Source organism: Astyanax mexicanus, chromosome 18, assembly GCF_023375975.1.
Source record: "Astyanax mexicanus isolate ESR-SI-001 chromosome 18, AstMex3_surface, whole genome shotgun sequence".
Taxonomy (NCBI): Eukaryota; Metazoa; Chordata; class Actinopteri; order Characiformes; family Acestrorhamphidae; genus Astyanax; species Astyanax mexicanus.
The window spans coordinates 20,340,457-20,355,816 of NC_064425.1; the positions used below are offsets into that span (position 1 = coordinate 20,340,457).

The 15,360-nt window shown below is 37.0% G+C and overlaps 1 protein-coding gene across 5 annotated transcripts; it reads left to right on the forward strand.

Annotated features, from left to right (window-relative positions):
- Positions 1-3,306: 3,306 nt before the first annotated feature.
- eif4h (eukaryotic translation initiation factor 4h) lies at positions 3,307-13,201 on the forward strand. 5 transcript variants are annotated; one of them, XM_007236735.4, is made up of 8 exons: positions 3,307-3,441; positions 8,360-8,547; positions 8,652-8,716; positions 8,815-8,914; positions 9,490-9,561; positions 10,025-10,183; positions 10,764-10,879; positions 12,099-13,201. In XM_007236735.4, the coding sequence occupies exons 1-8, from the start codon at positions 3,377-3,379 to the stop codon at positions 12,102-12,104; spliced, it is 771 nt and encodes a 256-aa protein (XP_007236797.2). In that variant the 5' UTR covers positions 3,307-3,376; the 3' UTR covers positions 12,105-13,201. The 5 variants fall into 5 exon arrangements, with proteins under 5 accessions (XP_007236797.2, XP_007236798.2, XP_015457797.2 ...); XM_007236736.4 differs by having other exon boundaries at positions 8,815-8,905; XM_015602311.3 differs by lacking the exon at positions 9,490-9,561.
- Positions 13,202-15,360: the final 2,159 nt, after the last annotated feature.

Below are 15,360 nucleotides of genomic sequence, written 5' to 3' on the forward strand. Positions count from 1 at the left end.
ATGTATATTTTGTATATATTTAATGTAACTAAAGTTTAATACAAAAAACACATACTAAATAATGTTGAATCAACCTAAGATCAATGTGCATAAATTAATGTCAGAGATCTGACATTACTGAATTTCACTGAATTAACTAAATGAATACTTTTGCTGTCTGAGTACTATTTAAATACTTTAGTACTTTTTAAAGTGTCTTTAATTTAAAGACATGATTCTACTGAAAATGTAGTTATTTGTAAGTGGATGTGAACATGATTGGTGTAATAATGTTTCTGTATTGTTAGAATTAATCTAATGGCTGAGTTGTTCAGATAATCTAGCTATTTAGCTAGCGAGTCAATACAAACATAAAATTGTCTTCTTTAAACCCACTTCGAAGATATTCTTTATCCACTATGGATTTCTGCAATTTACAGAACCAACTAGAATCCAGGAACCAGAACATAGAGTTTAATTTTCAGATATTGCTTAATGTATTTTCCTGGCATAAAAATCAGGTACATAAACTGTTAGAAATTCAGATTTTTGACCAGATATTGATGTTCACAGACTATCGGTTATTTGTTAAAGGCCACAGTGGATGAAAAACTGTTGCTAAAAAGTGCCTCACCAGTAAACTAAATATGATACAGTGCTCTAAAAGGATTTTCTTAATGTGTGAAGAAGCCCTTTTAGTGGAGAAAAAGTGATGTGATGCCCTATAGGTGCTATTACAAGCTTTCTTTATAGTTGTGAAGACTATGCTTAGTCTAATAGAGTAATGTTGGAATGATGAGGAATATTTCATGCTGCTTCATAGCTTGTAGAGAGCTGGCAGGGCCCCATGTTGTGGGGTAGGTGCCCTTTTCATTTTTTTGACCCTGCCCTTCAAACAGTCTGAGTCTGCTGCTGATCCCTGGCTGTTTTGGCAAACTCACAGTCTCGTTTTTGCTGTGCCTCACTATCTATTGGCGGTACTTTATTTATTAGGAGCATACAGGCAATACAGTATGTGTGTATATGTGGAATTGTAACACCAGTGTCAGTAACAATTGCACCTTATATACATGATTAAATGCTATGGCTCACTATTTACACTCCAGTCCTGTCAGTGATTGGAGGGCACTGCTGAGCCTCCTTTCTTAAGTTACTCATCTCACACATCTAACACTGACAGAGCTAGTTCTGCACATACATCATGCTGTAAAGAAGCTCATTTCACTAAGCTCTCCTTATTTGTAATCAGAGCACAACAACTGCTGTATCATCTACATAAGTGATGGTGGAATTTAAATTATGCTGGACAGCAGTGTGTGTGTGTGTGTGTGTGTGTGTGTGTGTGTGTGTTGTGTGTGTGTGAGAGAGAGGGAGAGAGACACAGTAAGTAGGGTGAACAGCGGTGGGCTAAGGACACTGCCCTGCGGGGCTCCGGTGTTCAGAGTATGTGTAGAGGAAGTGGACTCATCTAGTTTGACAGTTTGGGGTCTGCCAGTCAAGAAGTCCAGACTGCAGGTGGGAATAGTGTTGTTTAGGCAGAGTGTACTTTAAGGACTTTCCAGGCTCTTAAACTATTCAACTACTCAATGTCCACAAGAGCAAAATACATATGCAGGCTGGTTCCAGTATTATTTTTTGTCACTGTCCATCTGTTCCTGCATTTCAGGCTTGCAACAAGTTACAAAAAAGTTTTACCAGTAATGCTGACATTGCTTCTCACAATGCAGACTTCCCAAGTCTCCCGGAAGTTGCGGGAGTATAATATCAGCATGATATGCGGCATATTAATATCGGCTCCGTGACACAGAATTTTTCCCTCCAATTGTGTGTGGGAAAGAGAGGGAGAGGGGGAGAAATGTGCTCCCCTTGTGTGCATATTCATGAAGCGCATGCAAAACAGAGAGGGTTCAAATTGGCCTGTTCACTGCAAAGAGTCTGTGAGTCAGCCAATCGGCTTTTAGTGTGGGTGAGCAGCGTTTTTTTGCCTCCTGGATAGGATGCGTTCGGAAGCATCATGGCCCCCATCAAAACTTATCTCACCTCTGAATTCTCTAAAGTATGTCTGGTAAAAGTAAAAAACAATGAAAGTCTTGCCCACTGTAGAGTTTGTAGTAGTGAATTAGTATTGCCCACGGATAATTTTCTCAGCAATGACTTTATTACTGCACTTCACCTGTCAGACGTCTTCCTGTAGTAGTTTTCTTCTGTTTCCAAAAGGCTTTTGAATGTGTAGTACTCACCTCTCTCTGGCTTTATCTGTAATTCCTCTAAAGAAAAGAATATATTTACTTTTAATAGTTAATAGTTCTCTGTGATTCTGTGTCTTTTTTTCTAGTTATTATGATGAAAGTATGGATGTGTTGTGTCTATGTGTGTAAATGCTGTAGTGGAGAGTGCAGTGAGTGCAGATTTACTGCTTTACTGCTAACTTTTTTTTCAGGTTAATTACTGGATTGGAGAAGCTTAAAACATAAACCTGGGGTGTTCTAAAACTTTTGACTGGTACTGTACACATAATAATGCACAAAATAAAAATAGCACAGGGGTGTTCAGCTTTACATTTAAAAATACATTACTTGTGACCATTGTTTACGTTTCTTTTTTTAATCTTATTTGACAGTAAAATCATTACAGTGCACAACTGTGTTATTTTAAATAAAGAGCAGCAAAAGACAGAAATCACAGTGAGATATTTTAACTGTTTTATACTGTGTTACAGTTATTACACTAAATTAAACTCAGCGTTAAATAATAAATATTAACTGTTCTGTAGATTTATGTATTTATATATTTTGGATACAATGTTTCAGAAAGGGGGAACAGCCCTGTTCCTACATGATCTGGTGTAATCTGCCCCATTTAATAAGGTTTATACACCCCTGCTGTATGTATTGGTCTAAACAGATAGATACAAGCTAGCTGTTAGGACTAATTTTCCAGGAGCCACATCCTACTGATAATGCTGTAGCACAGCGAGGAAGTGGAGGAAGAGTCTAAGCACTTTGAAAGCATGTGTGTAATAAATAACTCCAGTATAAAATGAATGTTGAAATGAGTATGAAATGTATCGTGGTGTTTAGAAGAGTATTATTATTATTTTATTATTATTTTATTATTTATTTGCTAGCCTGGTTTTGCATTGCTAACGCTTTCTCAGATAGGTTAGTTGCCCTTATAGCTCATTTTAACACCCTGAAAAAAATATTTTATAGCCGTTAATACTTCGCATGTGTAATCGTAAACATAAGCTCACTGTGTGTGTGTGTTTTCTGAGCCGGTTTGTTTGCAGTTTTGTCTCTGGTCTCTGTTCAGGCACTGCTGAGGCAGCTAAAGCAGCAGCAGTAATATTGAAGGTCCCTCGTTCAGACTCCGCTTTCTGTGGACGGAGAACGCGGCCATGGCGGATTACGATGCTTACGACGACCGAGACCGGGCTTACGGGAGCTTTGGTGGCGGCAGAGGGTAAGTAAACACTGAGGGGAATCTTGGTTTCTTTGTGAAAGAAAGCAGGGTTTTTTTGCACAGCGTGGTAGGCGCGGAAACGGGAGACAAGGCCCAGGCGACGGGAGCGGGCTGTGGAGGCTTCGCGGCCCGCTGGGATGAATGGGCTGGCGGGCGGCGGCACTGGGCGAGTCCGGGGACTCGCTGTGTATCCAGATGTGGCCGGGGAGCTGGGGTTGTGCGTTTAGCACCGCTTCTGTTTTATTAACCAGCAAACGAGGGTGAAAGCTGCATGTTTTGGGTCAGTTGTTGGGCAGTTTCTGTTTAGCTGGGCTGTTTGGCGCCAGGTTTAGTCACGATGGAAAAAAACACAACAGTCCACATGGGCTAAGCATAGCAGAGTCATCGTTTTCCTGCACGTCTGTTGTTTAGCTAGCTGGGTAAGTTAGCTCCATTTATGTATTCTAGCTAGCTACAATGTTTTCCCACAGCTTTGTTGACAGCAGAAGCAGCCCTATAGGCGTTTGTGATCTAACCGAATCATCTAGCTACGTGCTGGTGGCTAATTGTAGCCAGTTAGCACCCAGTCAGTCAGTCTGGAGCAGCAGGTCTGCAGTCTGAAGCAGGGTGCAGTGGGCCTGGCCCCGCATTACTCACCACGTCTTTCACGCAGACAACCAGCTAGCTTTCCAGCCCACCTAGCTCTTTTTTTAACTGCGCAATGAAGGCACTGGTGTGTGTATATAACGCTTCAGATTTAAAGCCAGTCATGTTTTTCATACTGCAGTACTACACTAAGACAGTGCTGTGGATCATAACCAGAAAGCAGCACATTTATCTACGTGACGGGCTTCTGAACACGTGATTGGCGCCCAGCGCACATCAAGGTTTGCAACGATTTTGAAACATAGTTGAACGAGATCTGAGAAGATGTGCATTCTTTCCTTCATTGGTTTGCAAAACAGTAAACACACATGATGTATGTATGTTTATATTACTTGCATATGAGAACATTTATGTTTTCAGGATCACCAATATAACGTGCTCATGGGAAGTCTTTTAAACAAGCCTGTTTCAATAATTGCGTTATTATAAAATATATTGTACAAATAGCAAGTTAATTTAAAAAACAAAGATATTATTATTTGAATATGTAAACCTCAGCCATCTCTTTCACCCTTTATGTTTACATTGTTAAAAGATCCAGTTTCATGAATAAATTGGTATTTCTAGTTTGTTTAAGAACAGTGTTTTTTCATGTATTAAGTTTTTGTTTTCAAATATTCTTAACTGAAAGATTGTTTTTACTGTTTATGGTTGTAATCAGTTAGGGGTGGGCAATATGGAACTAAACTAACCACTATTTCAGTATTATTGCAGTAAAAGTATTATTGGCTAACAATATTCTAAAATATAATTTTCTGCAATGTGGCACACTCCTAAATTAACATATGTCATTTATTGTAGTTATTTTGGTGACAACATATAAGATTTCTTGGAAATCGTTTCATGATCAGTTTGAAGTAAAAGATAAGAACAAGTGTTGCAAGGGAAGTAAATGCATGGTTAGCAGTGGAGGGTAATGAAATGAAGGGCAAATGTTATTCAACATAATTTTATTTTTTTTGAGGTTGGTGGTATGGCCAACAGACCCTAAAGTATCAAGGTACAACAATACAGTTCTTTGGGAGTGTTCCCTTAATGTAATAAATAATTTTCTGACCATTTAATATATCGAGGCAACATTTTAAATCTAAATTCTTTTTCTATCTTGATACATAATGAGCTCTTTATAAAATTGTATCAGGGTACTTGAAGACTCTTCAGTAATGCACATTATGTTGCATCATTAACTGTTTTTTTTGCAGTTTGGTGAGCACACACAATGGAGCAAACTCAATTTATTTTTATATAAATGCATTTTTCTTTAGTTATTCTGCCTATTTACCATTTGCTCTGTTTGTACGTAGTGAGGACATCCAGAGCAAGCACAGAAAAGCATATAGTGAACTAATTTATCATTGTAAATAATTCGTTGTCATATTGTCCAATGTGTAAGGGGATTGTGGAGGTGGTTGTGGTGTTCAACATACACATACACACGCACTGCATATGTACATTTTCCTGTAGGAAAGACCCAGGTGTCACTCTATCTGTTCATGTCAGGTACTTGGGTGTCTGCAGAGATTCATTTACTCTGACACCAGTGGAATGTCTTTGGTATGTTGGGCACCCTCAGCTTCTCCCTATGTCTTCGTTTGCCAACATATCACTGGTTGCACCAACCCTGTGACAGAAACCATTCAGACCTTTAGATATGACTGTAGATATCTGTGCACAGGCTGCTCCTTTTGTAAGATCTGGATGCAGTAAAGTTTTTAATCTTCAGCTTTCATCTTTCTCTTTTTTGAAATTGTTACAGCTCTGTATGACTGCATACCCCAGCAGAGTGCAGAACCTCAGTGTGCTGAGAGCGGTTTCTTTCAAATCTTAAGTACATGGAGGTGATTGCTCTCTTTGTAGGACACCAGAGACTGACTATAAGAAAGAAAAATCACTGCAGAACCCTCAAAGAGAACATCAAAATCAGGTTATTTGTGTATCTTAGCCATGCCTTGGCTATTTATTATTTTAAGTTATAATGGGTATAACTCTTTGGTGAGTTATACCCATTGCATTACAATGCTACATTTATTAGAAAGTTGATTTATTAGATGTTTTATTGATTATTGAAACAGCAACAATCCTCAGTAATATCATAGTAATAAGATTGTTTGTGTTTGTGCTTTAATTAAATGTAATCATATATCAAGGAGATATATTTATTTGGAGTGATGTTAATTGCAGAAAGAGAAAGATGTAATTATTAAGGGTTTTGTCCACATGACTGCATACACAGATATTCCAAATGTTGCGGGATAGAAGTATATAAATTTGTTAATTAAGTTTTACCTCCGGTGATGACTTGGAAACACTCACATCTGTATAAGTAATGAGGTGTTGTCTGTATACAAAAATACCCTTATAACTATTATTACAGATTGATGATCTTTAAAATAATGGTACTACTGTGTCCCAATATTTTGTGTATGTATACAAGTTTTATAAGACTCGCAGAAATCGCATCCATGTTCAAAAAAGGAGATCCCACACACATGTACCACAGGTCAGAGCAGTGTTCGCTTTCATGGGTAATGGCTGGTTACAGGTTCCTGTCCCAGGACTTGGCATGTCTTTTGTTGATTCATGTTTTCAACATGCTACAGATTTGCCTGTGAGAGAACGTTTGAATTAAATTTGAAATGCCATTTCACCCAGAAGAGGCTCTTTAAATGATAGCCATGACAAGGCAGTTTAAAAGGTACAGTAGCAGAAGCAGCATGTTTATTTCTGAAAGCTAAAGAGTTTAGAGATGGAAATGTAAAAATGAATTGTAGCAGTTTTTGAAATCTGAATCGTAAGTTGAGCATTAAAATGGGGAGTAGTGACTGTTTGAAAATGCAGGTGCAGTAAGAATCCCACCAATTTCAAATATGAGGTGCATGTTTGCACAAAAGTGAACTATGGGTTGTGAGTTTCAACCATAGTTTCTCTTTGGAGCTAATGGCCAACATAAGTAGTTTTTATCTTACCGTTTGTTAACCTGTCTAGTAGGCCTTTTGCTATGAACAATATTAGTAATTAAGACCATCGATACAATGATGATGGCATAATAATTGAATTACAACTTTTTTTAGAGCACTAGATTGTTAATTATTAAGGCATTTTAGACAGATCAACATACTATTAACTTAATATTGGATACAATAAGATCCTTGCTAAGAAACCAATAATGGGCAATAACAAGGGTCACCAACAATATTTAGGTCATGTGCATATGTTCTCTAATAAGATGATAATGGAATTATTATTATTATTATTATTAAAGATTTTTTTTCTTTTTGCACAAAATGAGAATGATGAAATTATGTTAATTGTTTACCTAGCTCACCTAAATGTTATGAGTGAAAGAATACCCATACACACAATGTTTATTCTCCTCATTTTGAGAAGCTTATTAAAATGGAGGATTTTTTTTTTTGCTGTTGACAGGCTAAGTTAAGGAGCTTTCAAGTGTCCGTATACATGGTATGTTCATTAAGTAGGAAGATCTTTAACAAACGTAAATGACTGTATTAACAAGCACTTTTCAAACATAAAGTCAAAGTTGAAATCTGTTAAGTAAGAATGTTAGGGGTTTGTGTTCATGTAATTGGTGCTCAGCTCAAATGCATGCATACCAGTATTCCTCTTTGTTGTTATAAATGCATGTCTGTATTTATTTTACCAACATTTGAGGAGAAGGTTTGACCTCTGCTGCTTGTATGTGTTTGTCCACAAGAGGGTGTTTTCTCTTTGCTGCATCCTTTAGTTCTGACATCAATAACGCAGCAAAACATGGAACTGAGCAGAGAGGGACAAAAGTCTGAGTGAAATGTATCATTAAGTAGAACCTATATTGATCTATGTATTTAACCTATAAATATTGATTTAGTTCATTAATGTGATGACTAAGTGTGCTTTAGTGCATTATTTTGGTCTGGGTATAAATCCTGTATTGTCAGTTACTGTTTCAAGGCTTCTTTAAATGTTTGTTAATGCTTTTTGAAGTGATGTTTTTTAATGGCCCTTGCTACCCTCTGTAACTATGAGCATGTTATCTTGCTCATATCTTGCATATTTATATTTATTTATATTTATTTAAACACAATTTTTTTAATGGTGGCTTGTTTATTACTTGTATAAGTACAAAGCTTGTATTACATGCATGTATTAATTTGTTTAGCAAATAGAATAGAATGATCTTTTTGAAGTGTGTTTTTTTTTTTTGTTTTGTTTTTTTTTTTTTTTTTTTTACATCCTGGAAATGCCTTTGATTTCTTTTGTCGTGGTTTTTAAGACCCCGAGGTGGAGGTGGCCCAGGTGGACCCCGCAAGCAGAAGGAACTGCCTACAGAACCCCCCTACACAGCCTATGTGGGAAACCTGCCCTTCAACACAGTACAAGGAGACATAGATGCCATTTTCAAAGACCTCAGTGTTAGGAGTGTGCGACTAGTAAGAGACAAAGAAACAGACAAATTCAAAGGTGAGTAACTGAAAGATGATTTAATGAATAGTTTAAAAATGTAAATCAAGAAATATGCATTGATTCTAAAGCCTAGTTTTTATTTTTTCCTGTCATTTCTTAAGGTTTTTGTTATGTAGAGTTTGACGATTTGGAATCTCTTAAAGAAGCTTTGACGTACGATGGTGCTGTGAGTAGCCTACGTTTCACAAATCTTTGCTTTCAGGATGTCCAGTATCACTGTAGTGAGTTTTAGAACGCTGTACAAGGTGTAGTTGTCTTCAACAGCTCCTTGGAGATCGATCTTTGAGGGTGGACATTGCAGAAGGCCGGAAGCAAGAGCGAGGTGGAGGGTTCGGCTTCCGAAAGGACGACAGAGGTACTGATTGTGGGTGAAATATACAAAATACTATCTATCAGTGAGCTTGATCTTTCATCCAATGACTACCTGCTCAAATCCAAGTGATTTAAAAAAACATGGTGATTTAAAAGTGACTGGTCATCATGTATTTGAGAGAAACAATTTTACACGTTCCTTCTTTTTCATATTTTCAGCTTTAACTTTTTTATGTTATATAAAAATAAATTAAGATTAATCAGTAATTGTTAAACACTAAACTAACTTGGATCTGAGCTAGTGGCTGCTTATTTCTGTATTCATTTTCTGCTCATTCTTCATTCTTCTCAACTCCGCTGTCCTTTTCCACTGCTCTCTCTTAATTTCTAAAATAAACTACAGCATGAGCTTTTTTGCTCTGTCTTTCTGGTTCATACTAACAGAGACTGTCCCTTCTAGGCTGCTTTGACTGTCAAGCTAGTTCTTCCTTTTAGCAGTGCAACTAACCAAGACATGGCAGGAGGTCTGGTCATTTTACCAGAACCAGTGAGTGGGTGGCTCTCTTCACCCCCACTCCCTGCCTTAGAATGAAGCTTGTTTTAAACAGAGCCCCCTGTCCATTTCAGGCCGCGGTGGCTCAAGAGGGGCCAGAGGAGGGGGACGCGAGTCTAGAGACGACTTCGACCACTCTGGAGGAGGTGCGATGAGCGGGAACAAAGTCAGAAAGGCATTTGTGCAGAAAAACCCACTTTTAGGGGTGATTTATAGTCCTAGCAAGTAGCTTTAGGTTGCACTCAGCACTTGTTGCTTATTCACACAGACATGAAGACCTTGGGCTATAAGTTCTGTTGTTGTAGTAACACTGTCACTTTTTCCCTTGACCTTCCCATAGTTTGGATTTTTGTCATTCATGACCTTACAGGAACTCCACATTTCATTGCCATCGTTCATATTGTTGAGTCTCTCTGTTGGGTTTGGGAATAAACACCTCATTGTGTACGAATACTGATCTGAGATGAGACTCCTTGAGGATTCATTTCCATGTCTTAGTTGTTATAAAGTTTACTCGGAAGATCAGATCAGTATTTTGGAACAGCCTGTAGTGATTAAGGAGAACCGCTTGTAGAGTTGCTAACATGCTTTTATTTATAAAAACTTCAGGCTATAGAGATGATGACTTCATGGGCGGGCGGAGTCGAGGTGGCGGCGGCGGTGGTGCCGGTGCCAGTCGTCCTGGTGACCGACGGATGGGTGGCGGAATGGGTCGCTTCAGGGATGGACCTCCACGCGGCCCGTCGGATTTCAGAGAACCCTCTGATGGTGTCATTTTTTTTTCTTATCTAACTTTTGCAACTTTTTATAAATGGGGCCCTATGATAACTGTTTGTTTGTTTTTTAGGTTTTTTTTTCTCTCATTATTTTTGGTTTCCTTTTTTCCATTCAGAGATGTAGGTGTTAATGCATCTTTCCTTAAAAGGAGAAAAAAATCTTACTTAGTCATACAAACATTATATGCCAATACAAGCAAAATGGTGCTGTAATTATTGCAATTAATTTGTTTGGTTAGTAAAATATAACTAAACATACATCTGTATGTTGGTATTTTCTCCAAAAACAGGGCTCCCATAGCTTTGACATGCACTGTGATGTGTGAAACACACACGGGACTGTGTTCAAAACTATAAAACGCATGTCACTGTGCAATGCCGAATGGTAATATTCCTTGCTAAGTGTATATTTAATTGCAATATTGGTTGATGCTGTAGCCCTGAATTAATTTATTTTTCTATATGTATATATATTATATTATATATTATATTAGTGGCTCCTTTGTTTGGTTTTAATCATTATCTGATCTTACAAGTTTTCTTTTTGTTTTTTGTATTTTTCCCCTTTTCAGAGGAAAGAGCGCAGAGACCAAGGCTACAGTTGAAGCCCCGCACAGTCTCCGAACCCCTAAACCAAGTGGCCAATCCAAACTCGGCCATCTTTGGGGGTGCCAAGCCCAGGGAGGAGGTAATATCCAAAGAAAAACACTAAGAGACTGCAGCCTCCCTCAGTGCGCTGAAACGGACAGAGGGAGGGAAGGGATGGGAGGGGAGAGGCAAAAAGAGGAGTGTGTGGGACTGGGACGACACAAAAACAAAAAAGAATGGAGAAAGAAAACCCGTATCATGCCAATGGGAATAAGATAAGGCTCTGTCATCATTCCTACTAGTTAGAGATGAGCGGAGTTGCTCCTTTGGAATTCAATTTGAGTGAACATATTTATTCAAGAGGGAAGGAAAAACATTTATAAAAATAAGATCACACCACCATGACACACTTGCACATACACACGCATAAACAAAACGAGCAGCTCGTGAATGCATGTCAAACTGATAAATCGTTTTTACGTCCACCTCTGCTTTCCTGTAAGTACTGTAGTGCCTGCTCTGTGATGTAGTGTTTGTCGGGGGAAGGCTCGTTTACAGTCTTTGTAACACAAAAAGGGTTTTATTAGAGCTGCACACTTAAATGGATTCCAAAGTATGTTTGAGTATACAAATACTACTCAAATTATGCCCTGTTAATGTGTGATGGAATTAATGCAGGTTTGGATATGGATTTAATTTTTGGCACAGCTTCTTTTCTTATGAGAGGTTATGTACATGTTACTCTGTGCTTGTTATTAAATCCATGTTCATTTTTGTGATTTGTGAGACAGGTTATAGTGTCCGTGAATATCTCCTTTCCATACCCCCAATCTTTTTAGTTTTTTAAGGTTACCCCCATGAGCAAAAGCATAGTTTTTATGTTGTCAGTGAAGTCACACAAACAGTATCAAATTCAGTGTGGTCGTTTCACCAGCCCTCATCTGGTTATGGGTGGTCTCTCCTTCTATATGGAAGCAGATAAAAATATTTGAATGCACACTGGGGTATACACACACGGTGCTTTCCTAGCCCCGAATGTGTGTGTTAGTGAATTGACACGGTAAAGCAGCAGTGGCAGAAGTGTACAGACAGCGTTCAGTTTTGGGGACGTGTGAATGTACCATGCACCATTTATAATTAGTAGAAATGACAGAGCTCATTTTATTAGTATATTGCAATCTCTTGTTCACATGGGACTGAGTTTATATTGTTTTTTGTTTTTTTGTTCATATGTAGAAAAAGTGTTACATTTGAGCCTCTGTGAAACAGGCCTGTGTCTAATCATCATATTCTTGTTTTTGTTTTCCCCGTTCTCTAAGAATTGAGATAGCAGTGTGGCTGCATTATTCTGGAAGGCTAGACTGGATCTACGGGCTTTGTCCACGAAAAATCTTTCAAAGACACCTCTCAAAGGCATGTGAGCAGAGAGTGAGAGGTGCTGAGTTCTTCCCCTTTTCAGTAACCCAAAACAAGGCCTCGTGTGATTGGTTAAAGAGAAGCTGGATTCGGGGCCTATGGAAAAGAGCACGGAATAGGCTTATTATCTACCCGTGTCTTGTCATCTATATGTGAACCTCCCACACCTAATCAAGACTCAAAAGGACAGTGGCTTCAGTTTGGTTCTGTTGCCTTTGGGTAAGGACCTAACCACATGTGTATTGTTTTTCTCTCCCTTTCCCAAGGCACTCTTTTTGTTAACCCCTTTTGAAATTCTAGACACACAGGAGTAATTGCAGACCTGCTGTGTCTTTTTATGCTTCATAAATTGATGCTCCATTATTGATATAACGTTTTGGGCTTTCAGCATCCACTGTCTTAAACATTAAATGGATAAATGGCAAGAGAATCTGAATGTTTGTTTCTGTTTCATATATATATAATTCTGGCAATCCTTTTTGAAAGATTTTTTTGACCAAGTCTGTTTAATCCAGGTAAGCGATGTTTTCTGCAATAGTGCAAGAAGAGTTTGTTTAGAGAAGTGTGTGATTTAAAAAAAAAAAGTGCTAGATATTGAACATGGATATCAGCTACAGTCTCAGTCAGGCAACTGTCAACTTCCACAGCGTGATAGCAGTGTATTTCATCAAAAACAAGTTAACTATTGATCACTCTTTAACACGGTCAGTAAAACTGCCTTGACATAGGAAGCTTTTTGAACAAACAAAAAAAAAAAAAAGAAGAAAAATCACCTGCACATTTCAGTTAAGGTGATGCCAGGCACTAGTCTTGTCTATTAGATCAAGTATAGATTTCTCTTTGGGTATCCATGTGTTGCAACATTTTTATTTTACATTTTACTGGACATGAAATGGAAGAAGTAGAGCCTTTTCTTACTGTACTATAGAACGATTGGCTGTTTTTATTCTTTTTTTTTTTTTTCATTTTCCTACACTGTTTATGGCAATAAAAATATCATCTTAAAGTGTTTCAAATTAATGTGTTTAAATGGGAGTATGAATTATTGAGTATACAAAGAATGATTTACAGAATACACCATTAAAATGCACATTGCAACTATACTGGAAAACTGTCTGGTATGGTTTAAAGCGGTCTAGAGTTACACTCAGTGTTTAATTATCCTGATTACCAATATCTGTAACCTTTTTTTACTATCTTGTTTGGAAGCTGATTGCTTACCTGAAGTGAAAACTTGCTGTTCTAATATTCTTGCGTGCACCTCTGGTACATTTGGTGTAAATTGAATTGAAAAGTTAAGACATTTTCTTTACAAAGTCAGATGCCTTAATTGAATTACATTTGATTTAGAAAACAAACCATAAGCACAGTGTTCTTCTATCCACAAAGGGCACACAGAATTCATTCAATGCACTGGAACTGCTCTGTTGCTTTAACATTATTGCAATGTGTCTTACTGTTACTATGAAGCATAAAGTAACTATTGTGTACAACATTTTTTTTACATGGCTTTTTCTATGTTTTGAGTAGCACTAAAGGGCCTCTCCAACTTCAGTCATTAATCGTATAACTAAGTGCGGAAAATTAAAAAAAATATTTACTCTGCGCAATGGAGTGCTTCTTCTGTTTAAGAACAAAATATAAATAACCTATTAGTTACACAATTTTAAATCACTGTAAGACTGCAATGGTACTCATTTGACAGTACAACCTGAGAGCAGTGTTCTGATAATTGGACTGCACAACTTTTTACTAACTGTTTATGATTATTTTTGGTGTCTACTGCAATTTTTTAAACAAACGATTAAGTTATGTTAGGTTTTAGATTTTAATAACTATAATTAGTATAGTGGCTGCTTGTAAGGTTGCAGGCTGCTGTTAAACTTTAGATATCTACAAGTGAATGTAGAATACAGAAATATGGAGTGTATGTGTGCTCAGAAGATTGTTTGTTTGAAGAGTATTTATGCATAAAATGTATAAAATACGCTAAGACAACGCTAAATCTACGTCAAGATCATAATTTATGAAAGTGAAACCTGATGTGACAAGGTGTTTACTGTGGTGAAGAAATATTTAATATGATAGAATGGAAACGACTGGCCACTAATGGAGGGGAGAGGTACTGCAGAATGCGCCTTATGCTCAATTTATTATTCTGACAAAAATAAATAAATAAAAATAAAAAACTCAGTCACCAATCGCTAAAATAAGCACCACGTGTTGGCTACTGTAAGCTTATTAAGAACGATGAATGTGCATTTTAATAGTTTTTATGCAGACATTTTAGTGACTTTCTATCATTTATAGTTCTCTTTCTTACCCTTTTTCAGTAAGTATGTTGATTTCTTTTTTGCGTCTAGTGCGTGATTTAAAAAAAAAATGTATATATATATATATATATATATATATATATATATATATATATATATATATATATATATGCAGCTTTTCTTTTCTTTTTTGCTTTTTTTTTGTCAAAGACAGTGAAAAGTTCGGCCTATATGGTATTAATTACCCTATACTACTATAATCGAACTTAGTAGAGTGAAGAAGAAATGGGTTTTCATACAGTTTTATTTATCCAAATTTTCATTTCAACCTTTTGCAAACAGATTTTCTGGAAAAATGAAAAGGTGAATTTTCTCTTGGTTTGCAGTAGCTTGACCAACTGCACTGGAAAAACAGCTGTAGTACGCCATGGCATCAATTTATCCAGGAATTAAATGTAAGGACTTATTTATATATATATATATATATATATATATATATATATATATATATATATATATATATATATATATATATATATATATATATATATATATAATCTAATTTAAAACACTATTTTATCAAGCTAATTTCATGGTTTAATCATGGTTTGTGAAGTAAAAAGGTTACTTTCAGTTATAAAAGTAACCATGTTTAACACAGGCTTCCAATGCAATGGACATACAAAAATGTTTTGTGTCGATTACAATCACTTGGAAATAATTCAGGTCCAAGCCCCGCCCACAACAGTGTCCTATTGGCAGATGCTTAATTTTGACGCGCTGCCATGTGCTCAGATTTGCTGGTGTTTACTGTCCATTAACACATCACTCCCACTGAACTCAGCGGTTCGCCACGGGTAACTTTGCTTTCCTAACGGTTTATTTATTATGT